A 15775-nucleotide genomic window follows, 5' to 3' on the forward strand; every position below is an offset into this window, starting at 1 on the left:
AATTTATATTTAAAAAACCCAACAACCTTTTGTTCGTTTTTTGTTCGGTTTGCTCTGACAGTCTGGAGCCTGTAATATGGTCACCAGTTAGCTTTACTCTGTTTCCACAGCGACAGAGAGAGAGCTGAAGCCGTGAGAGGGAGCATTACAGTAATTACTGTGTCTGACGTGTGTCACAGTCAGGCGGCCAGAGAGGAGGATGCAGAGTGTTAGAAAGGACATAAATGAGGTGGTTAAGTGAAGCCACTTCAGCCTTATTTCCCTCTGAGAGTTCGTTTTAACGTGCACTCTATTACCTGACGTGAATGAAATGTGTTTGAGCAGCTTTGGCAGTCGCGGATCGATTCTCAGAGGCTGTGCTGCAGTTTGTCTCAGGCTGCCAGCCCGGCGAGGAACCTGCAGCACGTCAGCAGCTCAGCCTCGGAGCAGGAGGGGAAAAAGGGAGGGAGGGTAGATAAATAAGCCCATAAAGGATGCTTTGAGTCAGGCGGAGAGGTGGAGAGGAGAGGGGGCTCCGGTTAAACAGTCCCCGGGCTTGTTGGAGGCTGCATTGCAGAGAGATAGGGAGCTGGGGTGTCCAGGGAGGGGAGGCGAGGTGTGTGTGTGTGTGTGTGTGTGTGTGTGTTAGGGAGGTTAAAGGAGACAGAGAGGGAAGCTGTGGTGGAGAAGCTCAGCAGTGTCGGTCTGCCAGGCAGGCGGGACAGTGTGACAGAGGAGGAGAGGGGGAGCAGGATTTAGGCTCTGCTGCAAACAGAGGATGCAGAGTTGATACTGCAGCACAGGACAGAGAGAGAGAGAGGGGAGGGTGAGGAAACCTGGGGATGTTTCGTTGCAGGGAGCAGACTTGAGGACGAGGCCAGGATCTTCACCTTCAGCATCCCTGGTGGAAATCAGGAGCCGGGATGGAGAGCAGAAACGAGACTAGCTGCTGCCCCCAACCTGCGATCTACAGACGCACGGCTGCACCAGCTGCTGGCTGAGCACCTCTGATCACAGCTGGGGGGCTACATGCCCTGGGACAGTCCTGGGAGATAGAGGGGAGGAGGAGGAGGAGGAGGAGGAGGAGCAGGCAGCAGGGAGGCTGGCTCAGAGAAGTGGTGGAGGGTGGTGGTTTAAAGCTGCCTGCTGTATTTTTGGATGTGGGATCTCCTGAATTAAGCGAGCAAGCTGGAATAAAGATGTAGTGTGAGCAAGTGGAAGGAGGGGTACAGAACAAGGAGAGCGCTGTGCTGAGGAGAGGAGAGGGCTGGACGTCCCGGCTCGACGGACGGACCAGGCGGACGGAGATCTGGGGGGAGACCAAGACGGAGGGTCCACTGGATCAGGAAGGTAAGAGCTTCTAAATATATTTTGCACCTTATGATGTAAAGTTCCCCCACTGGGACAGAAACAAAATCTGTCTTTTGGTGGTCTGCACTTCTGAAGGGTCAGTTAGCATTTAAACTTTTGGTTTGAGATTAGGATCTGATAGGATTAGCTAAGATAAGGGTTTGAGTAATGGTTCATGTTGGGGTAAAAAAAGAATGAATGAAAGTAGAGATGTGACATGTTGAAGAACGACTGAAACTGAATGGAAAGTTATGGAAAAACTGGAGGAAGCAACATTAAAGCTTAGTTAGAAAATGCAGGACAAAGAGTTGTGTGTTCTGGCTTGTGGTTGCAATGTGAGGTAGAGAAAATATTTTTTTCTGCCTGACACTGAACGTGTGTGTGAGCGTGTGTGAGCGTGTGTGAGCGTGTGTGAGCGAGTGAGTCAGTCAGCTAATCGCTTGAACAGGACTAAAGACTGCTGTTCATTTTTGCTTTAATTGCTGTGAAAAGAGGTGAAAAAAAATACTCAAGTGTAGTTAAATTGTGCACATATTGTGTTTGTGTATTTGTGCTGCCTCCTGGCATGAACTCCACGTGCTGCTTTTTCCCTCTGTGGAGGCAGACAGTGACCGTTAGGAAACAGTTGAGCGCCTCAGAGCGACTGTCTGAAGGCTTCTGGCATCTCCAAAGAAAACGCCGGCCTGTTTGATTTTCCATGGCATCACCGCCGTGCTGGACCTGCCCGCTCCGGCTGCCTTTTACACAAAAGCCTGCTGGTATTTGACAGGCTGCTTGTTAGACCTCAGGTGAAGCAGATAAACTTTAAACGGCACATTCTGTTTAGTTAAAAAAAAAAAAAAAGCAGATAGGCGATAACAGTCAGTTAATGTGTAGTGGCCAAATGTAATCCAGTAAACTACCAGGAACAAGATTAAAGCAAGACGTGTGACTTTAAAAGGAAGAAAACAACATATTCTTCAGTTTAGTATAAACCACTAATATAACCACTAAAACGCACCTTTGCTCATTTCAACACATTCAGGAGTTGTGTTGATACAGCCATATTTAGTCTGAAAGTTGTGAAATAATGCAGCTTTTGTAGAGAGAGATCTTGTAGAGTAAAGATCCCGACTCCAAAAGCCACCTTTCGTGTCCATATGGTATGTGGCTGGACGTCTTCAGTTGCGAACGCAGCAAAAAATATATTAATAAACATTCTGGTGTTGGTTGCCATGTGCTTTTGTTGCCTAAACATAACCACGTGCAGCATAATCCCACCATGTGCTTGTGTTGACATCACGGTTGCTTCATCTCGGATCATCAACCGCAGATGCAGAAGGATACCGAGAGCGTAATATGTAGACGAGAAAGTCCACTACAATGTGGCAATATGTGACGACTTTGGATAAGAACACGTTGGTGTGACCAGAAGCTCGTGGTTCACTAATGTTAGTGGGCGGTGGATGGGTCCAACAAACCCTAAACTTTCATCCACGATTCTGGTGTTTGCTTCCCGTCTGAATGTGATATTTGTTTGCTACACGTAACCACGTGGCTTTTTTTCCCCAAACCTAACCATCCGTGCTATTGCACCATAATCAGGACCATGTGTTTTTGTTGACGTCCCAGCATTGGTTGCCATGTCCTTTTATTGCCAAATCCCACCATGTACTTGTGTTGACATCACGGTAGCGGCATCCTGCAACGTCAACAGCAGACGCAGAAGGATACCGTGAGCGTAATATGTAGACACGGACGTCCACTGCAAAGTGACAACATGTGACGACTTGGGATGGGAATGTGGTGACGTTGTCTAACCAGTATTTGGCAACCTAATTTCATAGTTGGTCTCAAAATATTGTGCTATAAAAGACAAACTGAAGGATATTAGCACCGCCATCATTAGGAGGCATAATAAGACTGATGTCAGGGTTTAAAGGCTGTACTGGGCCCATTTCAGTAGCATGTAGTATGAAATAATTGGTATCAAGCAGACTTTGACACAATTCAGGCATTTTTCTTTTTTGTATGTTTGTTTTGAGTGGACATCCTGAAGCAGCTTCCAAACTTCATACACACACACACTCGACCCAGCTCACTTTCCTCATTATGTAATGAGGTCTGTAAAAGAGGAGTTTGTGCTACAGTTTCCTGCAGAAATCATGAGTGGAGGTAAAAAAAAGAGAGCCCTCTAGTGGAAAATTACCCTGAAATCAGGTATTTGTAATAATGATAATAATAATCATAATAATAATAATAATCATGCATTTTATTTAGAGAGTGTGTTTGACAATGCTCAAAGACACTTAACAGAAACAAAATCAAAGTCAGTTAAGGTGTTCATGTATTCCTCATCTCTTCATGTCAGTGATATGAAGAGATTAAGTTTTTTAATTAAGTTGTTTGCTGCCGGGTTTTGCATTGATAATGATGTCATGGCGAACATGAATTAAGAACATGGGGGGGACACCTCAGTTGCTTTGACTGGGGGCCACTTTTGCAGAATGACAGGAGGTTTGGGGCCGGTCTCAGCAGCACCGTACATGTTTCTAGGATTGTAGGACATTTCTCAGGCCTGCCTCTTGAACTTTGACCTCCACTATGCCATATTTGATCCTTTATTGAACATGCACCTGATTGTTAATTAGTGGTGACGTTTATGAGGACGTACTGAGTGCATGTTGCCGTCCAATACTTCATCTTTGTCTCCATCACGACCTGTTTCCTAACTTCCCTCCCTCCTTCTCTCACTCTAACCAACAGACTTATTTCCAGCTGTATTTCCCCTCCCTTCTCCCTTCTCCCTCAGCTGGGCAAATGTCCCTGTCCCAAAGCCAAAAACACCTCCCCACCCCCTCACCTGGACTCCCAGCTCATTCAGTCAGATGCAGGAAATCCCTCCCATGTTGCACTGCCACTCCTGCATAACACTGGGAACATTACCACAGATTTTAGTTCATTTATCTTCCTGGAAATGTTGATTAGCTCTAGAATGACTCCTTTAATTACAAGTTTACCTGCTCTTAATTTGGACATTTGGCGTTTTCTGCATCCTGGAGAGCTTTTCTATCAAACAAACTGATCTGCATCTGGATGTAAGCGTGAAGCACGAACGTGAGCAGCATCACTACAGAATCACTCCAGATGTGAATTAGCAATCAACGGCTGCAGCAGTACGTTTTTTATTTTCTTCCGAAATGTTTATCCAGAGGGACTAAATTCACACTGAAGACGACAGGCAGGGATACTCTACTTGCTTTGCTTTAGGGCCACATTTGCAGAATGACAGGAGGCCAGGGGCCCCTAAGATTTCAGGATTTTGAGACATTTCTAGGATTTTTGAAAGTTTTTATCATTTTCGGACCCTTCTATGATTTAAGGACATTTCCAGGATTTTAGGACGTTTCTAGTATTTTAGGATGTTTTTATGATTTTGGGATGTTTCAATGATTTTAGGACATTTCCATGATTTTAGAATGTTTCTAAAAATTTAGGACATTTCTAAGATTTCGGAAGGATTCTAAGATTTAAGGACATTTCAAGGATTTTAGGAAGTTTCTATGATTTTAGGACATCAGGGGCTTAGTTAGGACCTCTGTCGTGGGTTGTGGGGGATCTTCCACTGGCACATTTTTAATAAAGCTCTATTTTGATGCTGCTCATCACTCCTTTAATGTGTCTGCAGTTTTTTTTAACAGTCATCTTTTCACAATTTTGATGACTGATCATTTTGAGGTTTGGTTTCTGTTGGACCGTAGATGTGATAGGAAAAAAAAACCTCTGAAGACAAGCCAACTTATGTTCTTTATTGACCATTTTGTGAATTCTGCAGGAATTCAGACTTTTTTTTCATCATGGTACACGGGAATCAGCAGTAACATTTGAGAAACCTAAAGTCATCCACTGTCATCACGCTGCAGGCGGGATCGCCCGGCAGATGTAACCTTGAGGCTAATTGCACCTTTCCCCGAAAAGTGCCGAGACTAATCCCAGCTCCCGGCCTGCCAACAACCCCCTCTGGTGATTGTGGCCCTCCAATCAAACAGTCCATGTTACTGTCTGCTTGTTATCTGGCCTGTGGCCCCGGGATGTTGGGACCACACTGCCTTGGCCCGCTCCTTTAATCCACCGAAGTTCACAAATCCAGCAGAAGCTCTTTTTTCTGTTGCCCTCAGTGTCAAAAATGGGATGTATCTGCATATCCTGATATAACATGCAGCGCAATATTTAACCTTGTGGCTCTCCTACTATCTAAAAAAAGTCCCTATTTTTGACCGTGTGTTGGGCAATTTATCGAGACTAAGGACACTTTTTCTGAGATAAAATGCTTTTAACCCTTTAAAACCTGGATTGGCAGTTTTCTTGTGCTGGGTTCAGATGCCTTTCACCAGCTGTTTAACCCTTTGTTAACGTTAACGTTATGTTGAAAATTGGTTTGATTTATTTAAAAAAAAAAACAACCCAAAAAACCATCATCAGCATCAACTTGGCAAGAAATGTCCAACAAATAAAAAGAAGACCTGAAAATTTGTTTTTAAAAAGGGGGAGGATTATCAGAAAATTATCAGAAAACAGGAAAAAATGCCCAGAAAATATATAATATTATTTTGTTCACTAATTTTTAATTTTTATTTTTTACTTTTATGTGCTTATTTTCATGTTATTTTCCTCTAACTTTTTATTGATTATATTGACATATCTTCATATCTAAATTTCTCATTGCCTTTTCGTCATTTAAAAAAAGTCGAAAAGAAATACACCTATTTGCTCAGGTTTTAAAGGGTTAAATGTTTTGAAAACATTTTACAATGTTGTGAGCCACAAAACTTAAATTTCAATTACCTCCATCGTAATGAGAATACTGGAGAGACAGACCTGAAAAGCGAGGAATATCTTCTGCATTAAAAAAAATCAAACAAATAGATTAATTTAATCACTTATTTAAATAATTCAATTTAAATGTATTGATTGAGTAAACCAAAAAATGCACTGAACCTCTGGGACATGTCAGTTTTTAATCTTTTTTTACTGATGCTTTGCAACAGCAGAATGAATACAATACCAGTTTTACCAGAATAATCTGTCCAGAGTCGGTATCAGGATATGAAATACAAAAACAGAAAAGGAGAGAACTGAAATTTTAGAGAAAATCAGTCAACTGTCAGTAGAAAGTTCTGGTTTTGAGATGATACTTAAGACCCTCTAAATGACAGCGATGACACACGAAAACAAAACTTGAGGACGAAAATGTTTTGTATGTGATCCAAATCTTCTATTTGCAAAATGCCCCTTTCCGTCATTACCTGAATATCGCACGGACACTTTCTCCTGGATCTCTCATGCCGAGTCTGTGGAGTAACTGTGATTCAGTGCCAGGATGTAAATCTATACATCCACTCAGAGAGGCGGATAAATCTGTCTGTGCCAGTTTGTCCCACAGAGCTGAATGTAATAATATAAATATCAGCCTGTCTCTGCTGTGCTTGGCCGGCCAGGTGGGGTGGGGGTGGAGGGTGGGGGTAGAGGGTGAGGGTGAGGGTGAGGGTGAGGAGGGGGGCCAGGAGGTAATTTCATGAATGAAAGGGCAGAATTGTTTCTCCGTTTCGACTGGTCCCGAGCTCTGGCCAAACTCTGGCCGGCCTTTAATTAGCACTATTAACCCAGAGAGAGGGACGGAGGGAGCGCCAGAGGGGCTGATGGGAGGAGGGGGGAGGGGAGATGAAGGAGGGGAGAACAGATGGACAGGTGGTGTTCAACTCTTTGTATGAACTTCCAGGTGAGCACCATCACCTCTGAACCAGTGTGTGTTTGTGTAGTTGCAGTGATGCAGATGTTGTGGGAGCAGTAGACTGGTTTCCATAGGAACAGTAGGGGAGAGCGGGTTTAGCGCTCACATTTTTTACTTTAATTAAATCACTCAAAAACGGTTTTCTTCATAGACTCCCTGTCAATGTGTCATGGCAACACGTTCTCATCCCGTGTTGTCATGTATTGCTGCTTTGTCAGTGGACTTTCATGTTTACATTTTACACACTACCGTAGGTATCGTCCTGCATCTACTCATGTTTGTTTACTGCTTATGTGTGGTGGGCATTGGATATTGTTGTATTTGCATTTTTTTAATATTATTGTTGTCTTATTTTATTTGACATGTTCAAACTAGAAGATCTAACTCATTAAGGCAAAACACGAAAACAAACAAGCAAACAAACAAAAACACAATGCTACATTTTGAAAACAAAGCACATGGTAACGATTAGGCAACAAAAGCATGTGACAACAAATCCCAGGATGTCAACAAAAACATGTACTTAGGTTTAGTTAACGTTTAAAAAAAACATGATTGTTTGACTTATTTCATATAGGAAGTGCCCGCCAGGCTTGCGGGTGAAAGTCTGGTGTTTGTTGGACTTAGGAACATAAACAGAAAAACATGCATTTTTTAAATCCTTATATAACAATATAAAGAGCAACACGTGACAACCAATCATAAAGAAATTGTGACAAGCATCCCCAGCTGGGATTTTTTGCTACTAACTGAGCTAACAAACATGTTTTTTATCCTAAAAAAAAAAGAAGAAGAATTGTTTTATTAAAGACAAATTGTCAAAAACCCTAGAAGAGAAATACAAAATGGCTGGATATTTAAATTTGTAGATTTCAGCTGTTATCCGGAATGAAAAACTGCAGAATTTAGTGGGAATGTTTTGTTGTTGTTGTTTGCTTGTTATGCAATGGACAATATAAATTTACCTTTTTTTTCCTAAAATCTGCGGATAATCTGTGGAGGTGTTGAATTACAGACTCCATGAAGGTTTGTTTCAGTGCAGAACTGCTAATTACAGCAGGAGTTGAGTAATATTAGAGGTCATGGCAACTCTAAACGACCGCACAGTATTTCATCTTGTGCTTCTGGCACCGTGCCTCCCTGATGTCAGTGACTGATGACGGTGTCTTTTCAGATGTGGTGGCTGATGAAAGATTTAACAGGAAAAACAGGAAATGGCACTTGGGTCAGCTAATGAGAAATTAGCAGCTCTCTCTCAGAGCCTTCAGTCAGACTCCAGAGGCCCCGCTCCCTGTCTCACCTGACGTGTACAACAGACCTGTGTTCATATTCACCCTTTCATGTCCTGAATAACAGGCTCCGTATCCTCACGTGTGTGTCGCCGCACCAGAGGCGGAGCAGGGGCGTGGCCTCTGGGGCTCCCAGAAGCCTCAAATCTTTTAGGTTTCCAAAATTCCTTCAACTTTGTGTCATTAAGATAGTAATAAATCAGTCCTTCGATGATGTTACAATAACGCAATCACAACAACCATCCATTTTCGTCCGCTTATCTGAGGCTGGGTCGCCGGGGCAACAGGCTCAGCAGAGCAGTCCAGGCGTCCCTCTCCCCAGCAACGCTTTCTAGTCCTCCTGGGGGACCCCAAGGCGTTCCCAAACCAGATGAGATATGTAATCCCTCCAGCGTGTTCTGGGTCTGACCTGGGGCTTCTTACCAGTAGGACGTACCCAGAACACCTCCAGCGGGAGGCGCCCACGAGGCATCCTGGTCAAATGCCCGAACCACCTCAACTGAACACAATCACAACAATTCTGGCAAATTCATCCAAAGTCCAGCCATTCTGGGTGACTTTGCTAAAACTTTACAACAAAGTTGACTATTTAAAATAAGTTAAATGGATTGCCCAACCAATATGGACTTTTTGGGGCTGATGCTGATACTGACATTAGGGAGTAAAAAAAAATAATTGAATGACGTGCAAAACTGCAGTAAACTTCTGGGAAATAAAATAACCACATTATTGAATTATGACATAAATCTTGTCACATGCTCCCTTCAGTCTCAGAGTCCTTTGAGTTTATCGACAAATAATGCAGCATACTTTACCAGAAAGGACCTTACCGAGTCCACTTTATGCTACCTGTAAAAAACAGATCCTGTTGTGTCTGCATGATACACCGCTGAACCACATCAGCATCCTCCTTGGAGAGCATGCCCCCGTCTTTATAGGTTTGGGCTGAGCCCTGTATGTTTTACAAAGTACTTCCTTACATGGAGCAAATTCTCTTTCCCTGCCTACTTTGTGTCTTTTCGCTCTCTGGACACTTTCACCCTTTTTTATCCTATCAGCTGTTTGACCTCTTCCTCCTCATCTTCATTTCACGAATCCCTGAACGTGTGTCGTCTTACTGTCTGATTCTCAAACTGACGCCTGACATCTCAAATTTTCTCCACCTGCAGATGCCCTCTCGTTGCAGGAATGCGCTGAACATCGTCATCACCACCCTTTTTGCTGCGGTGGTCCTCTTCACCATCCTGCTGGCCTATGTCACAGGTTGTAAAGTTCAAACATAAACACATAGAGACACTTAGATAAATGATGAATCAAGTTTTTTTAAAACTGTTGTTTTCTTTGTTTTAAAGGGTACCAGTTCATCCACACTGAGCAGCACCACCTCTCCTTTGGCCTCTATGGTGCCTTCCTCTCCCTCCATCTCTTCCTCCAGAGCCTTTTCGCCTTTCTGGAGCATCGGCAGATGAGGAACCCCTCTCGTCCTCAGCACCTCCGTCGCTCCGTGGCTCTCTGCATCGCCGCCTACCAGGAGGACCCAGACTACCTGAGGAAGTGCCTGCGCAGTGTCCGCCGAATCTCCTTCCCGGGCCTGAAGGTGGTGCTTGTGGTGGACGGGAACCGGCCCGAGGACCGCTACATGGTTGACATTTTCCAGGAGGTGATGGGCGGGGCCGACCAGGCCGGCAGTATGGTGTGGAAGGGTAACTACCACAGTGATGGGAGTGGAGGAGGAGGAGTCGGCGGCGGAGGGAGGAGCACAGTGCACATGGAGGAGGCCGCGCGAGTGGCTCGGCTAGTCAGAGGCTGCCGCTACTCCTGCATCATGCAGGAGTGGGGAGGGAAAAGAGAGGTGATGTACACAGCCTTCAAAGCACTGGGGGACAGTGTGGATTATGTGCAGGTAAGGGCCACAGGCACTGAAAACAGCACACATGTGCTTCTGAGTACATAAAAGTTTTGGGACCACATTAGAACTGAAGTTACCAATTTTAATCATTTTGATCTGTTTACTAACCACGAACAGATTATGAAGTCTGAGAAAATAACTCTGACGATCACCAGGATCGAATCGGCTTTGGCTTGATTTCATATTTTTAACGGAAAGCCTGAGTTACAAACTAAATGTGTGGAGTTTGTTGGGCGTGTGTTCCAGGCTGGAAGGGCCAATTGAAAAACTAATATTGCTTGCATTATGGGAAATGTAGGATCCAGTGTTTGTTTTTTAACCCAATAATTGCTAGAAAATAGTCTGCCTATCTTTACTTTTTTAAAAACTGGTCGTGTGCCCCTTAACTTGCTGAGGCTGATGGGAATGCCATTAGTTTTACAGGTAATTCAGCAGCTTTGTATCAAAACATTGTTGGCATTATGCTGAAATTAACTGTGGTAAACTTTTCTCCATCTAACCAGTGCAAACAAGCAAATAATATAATTTACCTAATTTACGTCACTTAGTGGTGTTGCGCCACCACATGACACAAAGTATGCCAAATGAGGTAAATTACGAACATTGAGAAGTTATGCCTTTGTTATTGTCATATATATTATTTGTCACACTAGAGGCAGACGCTCGTGTGTTTAACGTCACGCCCGGATGGATGCGGCTATGCAGTGTATAATCACACACTGCAGTGGAACAATGACGCCATTGTTTGGTTCTGTGTAAAAATCAGGGGGGGACTTCCTTGCTGCCCCTTTAGTGTGATGTCTGTGTAAAAGTGGCTGTTGGGATACATCCTCTTGGGACCATGCATGTTTCTCCAAAAGTGCTGTTTATCTTGTAGTTGTTGAGATATTTCAGTCTGGATCAAAGTGTTGGATGTATGACAGACGGGCTGACATCGCCGTGCTTAGAGCTGTGCTGCTATCATTGATAAAAAATAACAATTTGGAGTTCAAATTTGATTTCCAATACGGATGAATTCAGACAAAAAAGTTTGAAATACTCTGATTGAAGTTGACACCTGCAGATTTTCTCATGATATCAATCTTCCTTCAAAATAGTAATAATAATCATAAATCATCACCATGTTTTGGTCAGATTACCACCGTGGTCAGTTTTTTGGCCCATAATGTATCATTGTCCTTGTAAAACTTTTGTTATTTTGCGTATATGTTTTGGTGCTGTGTAGTTTCTAACTCCTGCTGAAAGACAATGTGTCCTTTTCCATTTTGCTGTTTAGTTACTGCAGTGACTTTGGAGCGTTTTGATCTTCCAAAAAGTTCTCTAATATTAAGTTAACATTATATTTTGGCAGGAGGCCCAATATTAAAGGATTTCCATTAAACACTAATACAACTGTGAACATAGGGATGGCTGCGTGTGTGCAGCAGTAGCCAAAAATTATCACATTAGACGGAGCAAGCAGTGGAGGCCCATTTATATTCATCTGCACACTCCAGCCAGATAAAATTTTAGTGAGCTGTATTGTCTGTGACTGATATCTGCTCTGCTCCTGTGCTGGTGCATACTGATGCCAACACTCCTCTGAATGACAGAGATTTAAAAACAAACATGCTGTGAATGCTAACAGTGTATTTGTTTGTCAGACTTTTTAAAAATAGCAACATTGGACTTGGTTAGACTAGTGCTTAAACTGCACTGTAATATACCATAAGGTAAAATTGTTTTTATGTGTGCTTATGTGTTGAGTTTCTGCAGACAATTGTAACCTTAAATTAAACCAAACACTGAGGTTCAGTCTTATCCCTAAATTTAAACCAAACTATATTTTAAACCTCTGTTCCTCACCTAAAACCCATTCCAGTAGCCTGTCAGATCTTAAAAATCAACATTGGATTTAACGTATTTATTTAGGCCCTTTGACAGCTAACCTGTTTGGTCTGGATTTTCAGACAATCCAGTTTGATCAAAGCCAAAGTTACAGTGTGAGACTTCCCCGCACCAAAGTCCAGACCAAAAAATCTGACCTGCCTCGGTCCAGATCAAACTGAACCATTTCTAACATCAAAACATTTTTTTTTTAGACTTTCAGTCTTTGGGACCAATTACAGGAAGTTCTTGCAGGCTATCACCAGAACCAGTAAAGGGAAATTTAGGAAAACGAAATCAGACACGGGAGCCCACGGGGAGAGGAGGTGTGACGACTTTATAAAGAGTCAGTTGGAAAGAAATCACTAAAATTCAGGCATTTTGTTAATTTCTTTCTCTAAATGAGAGAATATGAGAAGAGCTGTGAGCCCATCTAACCAAAAAAAATGTCAAGTTTGGGAGATGCACCTCACTTAAGTGATGACGACAGGATGTAGGTGATGAAGACAGGATGTAGGTGATGAAGACAGGATGTAGGTGATGAGGACAGGATGTAGGTCACGGCCGGACGTAGACAGTGACGACAGGATGTAGGTGATGATGACAGAGTGTAGGTGATGATGACAGAGTGTAGGTGATGATGACAGAGTGTAGGTGATGATAGCAGGATGTAGGTGATGATGACAGAGTGTAGGTGATGATGACAGAGTGTAGGTGATGATGAGTTCAGGACATGGGTGATGACCAAAGGACGTAGGCAGTGACGATGGGATGTAGGTGAAAACAGGATGTAGGTGCTGACAGGACATTGATATGTAATGTAGAGTTTATTAGTGCACTCACATTGCATTGTAAAACAGTAACTTACTGGATCAATGTGTACAATGTAACATAAACGCAAACCTTAGTTTGGACTTTCAGGCATTAAAGGTCACTTATTTTCTCTACAAACTGATGGACGTATGTTGAACAACCAGCTCCCTCATCGTAGCCAGCTGCTGCATGTCCTCTGTGCACTTGCTGTGGGTCAAAGGACGTGTCCACAGCTGACCCGGTGCTGTGCAGTCAAAATGAACCAGCTGGGATCTCTGTCAGCACCCTCTCATTTCTCTCATGGATTTTAGCATAAATAATTTCTATTTCTAATTCTGAGACACATGCATCCTTAATTTGACCAATGGAGGTATATTTTCCAACATTTTTGCACCCTGAATTTGTTGCGTCCTTTTTTTAAGGTGTGTGACTCGGACACAGTTCTAGACCCAGCATGTACCATAGAAATGCTGAAGATCCTTGAGGAAGATCCGATGGTTGGAGGGGTCGGTGGAGACGTGCAGGTAAAATATAAAACCTTTCAGTCATTTAAAGTATTCAGAAATCAGATAGTATAATGAAGACTCAAGACAAAAATGTCTGGTTTGAAAGTCGATTTAGACTCTCATAAATGTACAGAAAATCCTTTTCCTTTGTTGACTCATTCTGACTAGCTTCTCTTAACTTTCTTGTCTTCCAGATCCTGAACAAGTACGACTCGTGGATCTCCTTCCTCAGCAGCGTACGCTACTGGATGGCCTTCAACATCGAGCGGGCCTGCCAGTCCTACTTCGGTTGTGTCCAGTGTATCAGCGGTCCTCTGGGGATGTATAGGAACTCTTTGCTCCAGCGCTTCCTGGAGCCCTGGTACCACCAGACCTTCCTAGGCTCCAAGTGCAGCTTTGGCGATGACCGCCACCTCACCAATCGGGTGCTCAGCTTCGGCTACAAGACAAAGTTCACGGCGCGATCGCAGTGCCAGACTGAAACACCGACCCAGTATCTGCGTTGGCTCAACCAGCAGACTCGATGGAGCAAGTCGTACTTCCGCGAGTGGCTCTACAACGCTCTGTGGTTCCACAAGCACAGCCTCTGGATGACCTATGAGTCCGTGGTCACCGGCTTCTTCCCTTTCTTCCTAGTGGCCACGGTCATCCATCTCTTCTACCGTGGAAGGTTGTGGAACATCCTGCTCTTCCTGTTGACTGTCCAACTGGTTGGGATGGTAAAGGCCACCTACGCCTGTTTCCTGCGTGGCAGCCTGGTCATGATCTTCATGTCACTCTACTCTTTGCTCTACATGTCCAGCCTGCTCCCTGCCAAAATATTTGCCCTGCTCACCATCAACAAAGCCGGATGGGGCACTTCGGGCCGCAGGAAGATCGTGGTCAACGTCATTGGTGCTGTGCCCGTCACAGTGTGGGCTATGGTGCTGCTGGGAGGTGTGGCGTATACGGTCTACTGTGAAACACAGGAGCCATTTAGCGAGACGGAGAAAGTCTTGTTGATAGCGGGGACGATACTCTACGCCTGCTACTGGCTCATTCTGCTGGTGCTCTACTTGGCAATCGTAGCCAAACGGTGTAACAAGAGGGAAGAGCAGTATCACCTGCCATATGCAGAGGCGTAAACCTGCCGCCAGCGAGACTGATAGGATTTTCACACGGAGTTTCACGGCAGCACGACTCTGATCCTGTGAACTGCTCGAGTGATGAGCTGTGAACCACAAACGCACTCACATCTTCATCATTGGTGCTAAAAAGGTGTGAATCTCAAGTCTGAGCAGCTTCCCTCTAATCCAGTCGAGGGAGACTCAGTGATGACTGGATCCAGAGAGCTCTCCCATTCATATCAATGGTGCTTCACATTGAAAAACCAAACGTGACGGAACTGATCCAGTTAAAGTGTTCAAACGCTATGTGTAATAGTGACATGCTCAGAAGAACATTAGGTAGTTACTGGGTGCAGGTTAGCTGTTAAGATGTGACAAAGGGTGCAGTATGGTTTTTCATGTCCTTATTTTTGATAAAGATGAGATGGGATGAACTGCATCTCTATGATAAACAACAAAACAAAAAGTGAATCTCTCTAGTCAAAGCACCTCTATTTCAGTTAAGAAGAGGGAACCTCAGATTTAGACACTAAAGTGTTTCTGAAGGTGTTCAGACAGAACACAAAGCAAATGTTAGAAGTACAATTACCTGCAGAGTCAATGCAAGGAACTGACGGCATGAATGCACACAAATTTGCTCCATGCAAGTTGAAAATGTGACAATATTTGGGTTTTGACCTATTGATGAAAGAAATAACAAGCCTAACCTCTCCCTCCTTTTTTGAACTTGAGCATAAAATGCAGGGCGCTCTCTGCGCCTTATGAATCTACTCTATAAAAGTACCGAGACAGGAGAAAAAAAAGGAAGAAAATGATGGAAAATAACAAAGTAACTGGTGAGTTTAGTAACACATGAAAAGTGACAAAACATCAGTCGGTTCTCATTCCAAAGTCCTCAAATACTGCCACTTTTGCTGCGATTTCGATATAAGATTCTGACGCCAAAAGCGACCTTTTTCGTCATACACCACTGAATGCCATCAATTGAGGAAATGGTTAATAAGAGCCATTTGCGGTGTTACTAAGCAGGTTGCGGTGTTACTATACGGACAGCGTAGTAGACAGGCGGCGTCAGTCGAGAACGCAGCTGGACAGAACCTGTCACAGCTGGATGAGGTTAAAACGCCGACGGTAGCGCCATAATATAAGGACTGAGAGGGTGCCTATAGGGCGGGCGGAGGGGCGAT

At 43.7% G+C, this 15775-nt stretch overlaps 1 protein-coding gene across 1 annotated transcript; it reads left to right on the forward strand.

Moving 5' to 3' along the window:
• Positions 1-504: 504 nt before the first annotated feature.
• Positions 505-15746, forward strand: has3 (hyaluronan synthase 3). Its single transcript, XM_042496716.2, has 5 exons — positions 505-1329; positions 9558-9651; positions 9741-10291; positions 13399-13500; positions 13677-15746. Exons 2-5 carry the CDS (start codon positions 9558-9560, stop codon positions 14604-14606), a joined length of 1677 nt encoding a protein of 558 aa, XP_042352650.1. The 5' UTR covers positions 505-1329; the 3' UTR covers positions 14607-15746.
• The last annotated feature ends 29 nt before the right edge of the window (positions 15747-15775 follow it).

This window comes from Plectropomus leopardus, chromosome 7 (assembly GCF_026936395.1).
Source record: "Plectropomus leopardus strain MGB_pleo_1.0 chromosome 7, ASM2693639v1, whole genome shotgun sequence".
Taxonomy (NCBI): Eukaryota; Metazoa; Chordata; class Actinopteri; order Perciformes; family Serranidae; genus Plectropomus; species Plectropomus leopardus.

Excerpts from the sequence above, each read along its gene's own strand:
- has3 (XM_042496716.2), top strand. The coding sequence starts at position 9,558 with ATGCCCTCTCGTTGCAGGAATGCGCTGAACATCGTCATCACCACCCTT. Across the intron at positions 9,652-9,740 it reads CCTGCTGGCCTATGTCACAG|GGTACCAGTTCATCCACACT; the intron begins GTTGTAAAGTTC and ends TTTGTTTTAAAG. Across the intron at positions 13,501-13,676 it reads GGGTCGGTGGAGACGTGCAG|ATCCTGAACAAGTACGACTC; the intron begins GTAAAATATAAA and ends CTTGTCTTCCAG.